A 7,664-nucleotide genomic window follows, 5' to 3' on the forward strand; every position below is an offset into this window, starting at 1 on the left:
AATAGAGGTGACAGCATGGTGTCATCTATTGGGCATTAGCATGTCGAGCACTAGTACGTTTACCTTATATGATTGTAGGTATAAAATCAAAATTTTCACTATACAAGATACAAGAGATTCTGGGTTCATTTAGTGTGTAATCAATTTTTTTATTCTGTATCTAATAATTCGTTTAGTAGTACCACTGTATATATATTGTATGTAAATAAATGATTACGCATAATTAGTTGGGTTAGTTTGACGTAGTTTGGGTGAAGTAAGAACATGCTCAAGTTCTCATTTTTTAATACAAAATAAATAATAAAATGGAAATAAATAACTAATTAATACAAAGGTAGGTACTTATGCTAACCACTTAGGCATGTAATACATAAATATTTTTGGTTCTGGAACGAATATTTATGGTTTCAGTAGCATTATAGTTTTTGTATAAAAGGCAAAAACCCTGCTACAATTTCAAGGGATTACACACACACAATAGCGTCCTAAAATACACTTATCTTTGTACGAGATTGCTTATGAATAATATCACTTGGTCCTTCGAATGATGGCGTTCACTTGCCGAGGAGGATCTTGCGGCCAGCGCCCATGTTCGATCCGGCCTGGGTGGCACCCTTGTTGGAGCCCGCCTGCAGGCCCACGATGGTCTGACCGGCGTTCAGGACCTCGTCGGAGAACTCGCGCTTGCACTCATCAGAGGGCTTGGGGCCTAGGTTGGGGCCGGTCCACTCGGGGTGCCTGTAGGTCTGTAAACAATGTATTATTAGACCGGCGCCGACTCAAAATGCGGTCAAGACTTTATATCACTTTCACAAGTCTTAAACGATCCCCACTTGGCTTCCACGCAACCACGTGACCTTGGGTATTTATGAAAACTGAGGTAACGTTTCAAGAAACTCGTAAATTTTTAAATTGGCAATGTCCCAACTTGAGATCTAACCGTATCTTACGATAAACAATCTGTAAACGAGTAGGTAACTCGTTTCGTTGCGATACACTTTTCTATTTTGGGAAGAACATGTTTACGAGATTATGGATTACTGAGTAATAAACTTGGATATTTACAAAGTCGTAAAGTGCGCAGTCGAATTAACCGTCGAGTTGGTCTCACGCTGAGTATTTAAATAGATTCAGGGTGATATTATCGGATCATGCCTCTACGGATGACGTCACAGGAAGATTTGAGGTTTTCCATGCTCACCTCGCGGCCAAGGGCGAACAGTGTGCTGACGACTTGCGCGATGTCCTTCTTCTCCCAGAGGTCGACGGTCTGGAACACGTCAATGTCGGGGACACCGTACGCTTTGATGGCCGCCTGGAAGCTAAACAATAAATACAGATTAGAGAAAAAAAATCTCAATACCATATCGAGCTTATAGTCTTAGATTAACTAGCAGTATTCAAAAACTTTTCGTCATTAAGATTTTATTCCAATGTAATAATACACTGGTGAGACTAGGGTCAACTGGTGAATTTCTAATTGCAAAAAAAAAGATCATCGAACAAGTTTTAGGTAGAATGTTGGGAAAGTGCACGTCATAAAATAATTGACTTACTTGGTGATGTTCTCCATCATCTTGAACTGTCCGCCGGAGGTGTTGATCTTGGGGACGGAGCCAGGCTTCAGCTTGTTGATGAGCTGGCACAGGACGGTGCCGTCCTTGAGCACATCTTCGAACCCATCGTTGGGAGGGAATTTGGCGCCCAGGACGGTTTCAATCCAGGACTGTGCCTCCTTCTCACGTTCAGGGTCACGCTTGGCAAGGAGCTGCAATGTTTAAGATTTTGCTGATAAATAAATAGTTAAGGGTATAACACCAGTTTGCCCCAACCCGTTGCTATTCCTTAGATTGTCTGTCTGTCTGATCAAAGTTAGCCAAATAGAAATCCAATAGGAGTTAACTGGTAAGTAGATACTATAATAAATAATAAGAATACGGTGAGATCAAATCTAAAAGTAACTAAAAATTATATCTTGTGAGAAAAAGTAGTATTTTTTTTCAAATAGCCACTTTGATGATGACATTGATTTATTTCTTCGTCGTTGACATTATGTGTTCTAAAATAAGTGGACTAATCATTTTCGAGGTAATAAAAACAATTTGTTTTTATAATTTTTTTGCGACTATGAGTGTTTTTATGAATATAATGACATTTGCTGACCTTAGCGCGGACTTGGCGTTCCAGAGACATGTTGTGTGGTTGTGTGTGTGGTGCTGAGAGGTAGCGAGTCGTTGGCAATCTCCGCTAAACTAAACTCCTGTAAGCCGAGTCAACGTATTTATAGTGCGCACAGGCTACGTTTCTTCTGGAAAACTCCCGCGCCGCCCAACCCGATCGAACGAAATAAACTTCTGACTCAACAACCTTATTAGTATCACACATACAACACATTATTTTACTTTTTGGAATGTAATTATTTTAACCCCGAAGAATATTTAGACTGCAGATTTATTTTGAGGTGTTTGTTTATAAAAATAGTTTAACGGTAGGAAATTAGAAACCTATGTATCACTCACGCTAGTAAACGCTTTTTACAGTACATATGGTGCTACTTTACCGCCTTAGGGCGGGATTAAGGACAATACGTGCCTATGTCAAATATTTCAAGGTCCATATGTACTGTAAAACGTTGTACAATACACGTGCAAATTCCTACTTTTCGCACTTGTATCGTAATGTAGGTAATATTTCATCGTTACTGCTTACTTTATAATTTCCGACTTGTTGTGCGAAAAGTGTCGATGTCACTTTTCGAGGCAAACAGTTCAAGTCAGTCATGTCATCTTGAAACATAAGTCATTGTCAATAAAGGTGACAGCAAGGTGTCTTCTATTGGGCATTAGCATGTCGAGCACTAGTACGTTTACCTTATCAAATCAAATCGAGTTTAAATTATGAACGGGAAATGCACGTAGGTAAAGCTCTAGTTGTTGGAGTAGCACTGTAACTTTGCACTGCTCATGCACGTGTTGAGTGTTTATTTAGCAAAACCACGAAGGCTAAGGCCGTTTAGTTTTAACTGCGACCTTCATTCATCTGTCAGCGCGTCGTAACGAAGTCTCGGATGCGCTAAAGTGCTGGAACCTTCAGCGCGGTCAGTTTGAAGCCAATTCAACACCTAGAGTTAGACCAAGACAAGTCTGCAACGATTTTGATAGCACACGCACTGCAAGTGTTATTTATACGTCATCATTTCATAGAAGTTTGACGTTTGAATTAACACTTGCACTGCGTCAAAATTGTTGCAGACTTGTCTTGGTCTAACGATTCGTAGTCCAGGGTATTGACATCCCTCTTCTTCTTAATCGTAATAAAATGATATCACAAGATAGTCTAGCTAGAAGACTATCTATCTCTGTGTATATCTATGTCTATGTCTATCTTGTGATATAATTTTATTACGATCACGTTATTTTCAGTCAATGATATTTAAACGTTTGTAGCCTGTAGGCTAATTGAAATTATATTAAAATAAGTATCAAATTTTGAACTTAGGCTGTTTAGTTAAATAAAAATACATGTATTAAACCTACCGACTACAAAGCCATTCAATATTTTTTTAATTAATTTTGTCGAAAAACTTAATAATTTTACCATTCGTATTTTCATTTCCGATGAATTTGTAACTTACAACCGAATTCCGTTTTTTGCCTTTGAGCCGATTTTAATTTAATGCCTGTTTGTATTGCTGTGTGAATATTGTTTTTTTTTTTGCGCCGTTTGTACATTAGTCTCCAATTCTCCCTCGATTGCTCAAAGGTTAACTGGAAGAGAGGGATAAGTTGAAGGCCTGAAGGCCATTATCTCGATGAAGGAGTTTTTTGAAGGCTCTTTAGTGAAAAAGAACATCGTAAAGATAAATCCTAATAAGGTAGATTTTCCCATCTGAAGCAGTCGCGTTCGTAACCTGGTGCCTATGGAAGTTTTTAGGATAAGGTTGCCGAGAATACCGCAGAATACTTTTGGTTGCATCCAGAAAAGCGCTAATATGAGGACATTATAAATAGGCCGTGATACCTACACAGTAGATTTTCCGTCACCTAACTTATACGGTAATACGTTCAGCGCTGACAGCTCCAAAGCTCTACCTACACGTGTCCAACTCGATGATTTGTCATTGTGTCACATTGCCTACGCGTCTGCGTGCTTACCATGAGCCACGGGTATATAAAAATACCTATCGCCTTGAATGTTTTCATGACGTTGCTGTGATTCTACCTATTAGTCACAGTTTTTAAGTAAATAGCAGAATTAATGAGTCACAGAAATATTTTTTCAAGGAGAAAGAAATTCTTTTTTGTCTCCGGCCCTCAGTTCGTTATTATTTTTTTTAGTTATAATTCTTTGATGTCTGACATAATACATATTTATTTTACTTTTCTGCGTCTTATTATGCAGTTGTAAATAATTTTGATTCACGAGTTGAACCGTTTTTTGGAATAATTAAGGTCTACGTTTAAAAAAATATACTACTTTCAAACGCAAAGCATTAAGAGGGGGTGCGACTTGCCCTTCATTAAAAAGTGAAAATTTCAATATAAAAACTTTAATATTGCAAAAAACTTCCTCTTTTTATTGACCGAGCGTTAGTGAAAGTCTCCGTTTCAGCTTGGGCAAAAATGCTTATGTTTTTTTCAGTATGGCCTACACCTCTCAGAGTATAGTCAGACATAACACGACGACCGGTCTAGCCTAGTGGGTAGTGAAGCCTATGGAGCCGATGGTCCCGGGTTTGAATCCCGGTAAGGGCATTTATTTGTGTGATGACACAGATATTTGTTCCTGGGTCATAGTTGTTTTTTATGTATTTAAGTTTTTATATATTATATAGGTATATCGTTGTCTAAGTACCCACAACACAAGTCTTCATGAGCTTACCGTGGGGCTTAGTCAATTCGTGTAAAGATGTCCTATAATATTTATTTTATTTATTTAAAACAAATACCTGTATGTAAATACGGGATATTTAACGGGGTTAATAGTATTTACAGTGTATAAGATTGTACGTAAGAAGTATAGTAGATCTTTTTAGTAAATATTGAATAATGTGTTTGAATAAATAGTACTCTGATAGTACTAGAATGCATAGAACGCGCTAAACCTTATGTATTACGGCCCCGACACTATCATGAATACTGACATTACTTTGAAGGAATGACGGCAAGTAATGAAGTTTATTTTAATAATTTCCGTCAGTATTGGAGTTATAATAATAATAATAATAACCCCGCGGGGGCAGCTTGTGGCGAGCTGACGGTGAGTGGCGACACCGCGGACCCCTATTCCAGAGGGCCCTGTCATCTGGCCCTCGCCTCTGTGCTTGCCTTGATTGGCCGGCCAGAGTGGAGTCGCAAGAGCGGGACCTATGCTCCAGGTTGGAAGTGTAAAATGTCATAACGCCGGCGGCCTGCTGAACGGATTACCGGGATCCGGCTACCGCAGACTCACCTCTCGACAACCTCACAGCCACTCCAAAGTGTTGCCCTGTTGTCGCACTGTGCGTGCGGCCATTGCGGGGCCCACTCAATGAGTTGGCGAGTCACCACAAAAACAACTTGTCATTTACAATTTCGAGACTGATTGTCACGGCAGGTGTCCGCTAGTCTCTCCCATAGCCCATTATCCAGTCCATCCAACTTACAATTCCATAGCCCATGACCTTAGTTCCCATCGCAGCACAAAAGTGCTGCCTGCAATAGTCTTTGCACCTGGCGGGGACCATCTCCGGATGTATCACATTGTGCGTTCGGGGATGGTATCCGCCACATGTATCCCTTGCTTTTAGATTAAAGTGTCTTAAGAGCCAACAGGAGTGGTCATTCCTCCATACAAACGTAGTCCTCGTTTTCCTCCGTGGTTTTTGAAGCTAGAGCAATGATTTTTTCAACACAGATTAATATTGTCAATATCTGTGTCGGACCGTTTTGCTTTTTTTGATATTTTTGTTTTTTAAGGCGCTAGAGCCCTTCAAAAACGGCCAAAATGGCCTAATAGACTATGCCGCAATGAGAGGCGTGGTATTCAAAACTGATATCAATTAGCCAAAAAAGCAAAACGGTCCGACACAGATAATTTCATAATCATTTAGATTTCCAAATTTGGTTACGATTGGTTAAGTTTTGGGGGAGGAAAAAGAGGACTACGAAACCTCGATTTTTGTCATTTTTACGCAGGATTTTTCGCCTCAGCTGCAGTTGTCCCTATCGCACTAATTTTAGGGGCGGAGTCAAGTTTCTAAATACGTACACAGCCAGAAAAGTGATGGGCAATAGTCGACATTTAATGTCGATAATCTAGTGATGTAAGAAGTTATCGATAAACCGTCTTGTGTGAAAATATCTAGATCCTAAGATACAAGGGGTTTTGGGTTGAGAGTAGGGAACACATTTTTGTAGTTATGATATACAATCTATTATGAACTTTTTGATTCTAATATTTCAAATTAGAAATCAAAATCAAAAATATTTTGTTGCATGGTTAAAATGGGTTAACACAATTTTTAGGTACCTACAGGCACGCTTCGTAATTGTCGAGCAATTTAGGGTCCTAGCTGAATTGGTTGTTCCATACTTACTCGTGCTCTATGGAATGTCCAATTTAGCTAGAACCCTAAATGGCTCAACAATCACGGAGCGTGACAGTACAAATGATTCATGTTCTGTATATCCTGCCCTACAATGGCGTTAATATTTGGTTGTCATGTCTATACTTAGTTTTTAAGCATTATTGAAAAAAAAAAAAGTAAATACTAATATTAACCACTAAGTACATAACTATTACAAAAAAAGCTAAATAATTATACGATTGCATGCTTAAAAAAGACACGTCACCTTCACTCTAATGCTAAACAAACGAAGAATAAGAACTAACAGCGATAAGACCGCCTGTTGCTACCTTTATCTACATTGTAAATCGGTTTTAGGGTTCCGTACCCAAAGGGTAAAACACGGGACCCTATTACTAAGATTCCGCTGTCCGTCCGTCCGTCTGTCACCAGGCTGTATCTAGACAGTTGAAATTTTCACAGATGATTTATTTCTGTTGCCGCTATAACAACAAATACTAAAAACAGGATAAAATAAAAATTTTAGTGGGGCCTCCCATACAACAAACGTGATTTTTGACCGAAGTTAAGCAACGTCGGGCGGGGTCAGTACTTGGATGGGTGACCGTTTTTATAAATAATGGTACGGAACCCTTCGTGTGCGAGTCCGACTTGCACTTCGCCGGTTTTTTTTTAATTTGTTTTTATGTTTGTGGTGTAATAAAGAATATTTTAGAGTCAGACCAAGAAAAGTCTACAGCAATTTTGATAGCACACGCAGTGCAAGTGTTATTTATATGTCATAATTTCATAGAAGCGACGTTTGAAATAATACTTGCACTGCGTGTTCTATCAAAATCGCTATAGATTTTTCTTGGCCTAACTATACTTTAAATTACAAAGTAAGGCCTAAATTATAAAATAAGGCCCATCAATGTTTTTTTTTTGTGTTTATTAAACTTGATATTTTGTCTATAGTATTAGCGGACATGGCCTCAAAATTTAAACCCGCTTAAGAATCGGGCCTTATTTCGTGCATTATATACAATACTACCCATTTTTGTGTAGTCATTATTTATACTATAGAAGCATTGTTTGAGTAGCCAATTATTTAAAC

The 7,664-nt window shown here is 38.7% G+C and overlaps 1 protein-coding gene across 1 annotated transcript; it reads right to left on the bottom strand.

Annotated features, from left to right (window-relative positions):
* Nucleotides 1–270: 270 nt before the first annotated feature.
* Nucleotides 271–2,302, bottom strand: LOC134806892 (muscle-specific protein 20). The gene is made up of 4 exons (XM_063780315.1): nucleotides 2,164–2,302; nucleotides 1,557–1,768; nucleotides 1,202–1,322; nucleotides 271–746 (listed from the first exon to the last, which is right to left on the bottom strand). Exons 1-4 carry the CDS (start codon nucleotides 2,191–2,193, stop codon nucleotides 555–557), a joined length of 555 nt encoding a protein of 184 aa, XP_063636385.1. The 5' UTR covers nucleotides 2,194–2,302; the 3' UTR covers nucleotides 271–554.
* Nucleotides 2,303–7,664: the final 5,362 nt, after the last annotated feature.

The sequence above is a fragment of the Cydia splendana genome, chromosome 3, assembly GCF_910591565.1.
Source record: "Cydia splendana chromosome 3, ilCydSple1.2, whole genome shotgun sequence".
Classification (NCBI taxonomy): Eukaryota; Metazoa; Arthropoda; class Insecta; order Lepidoptera; family Tortricidae; genus Cydia; species Cydia splendana.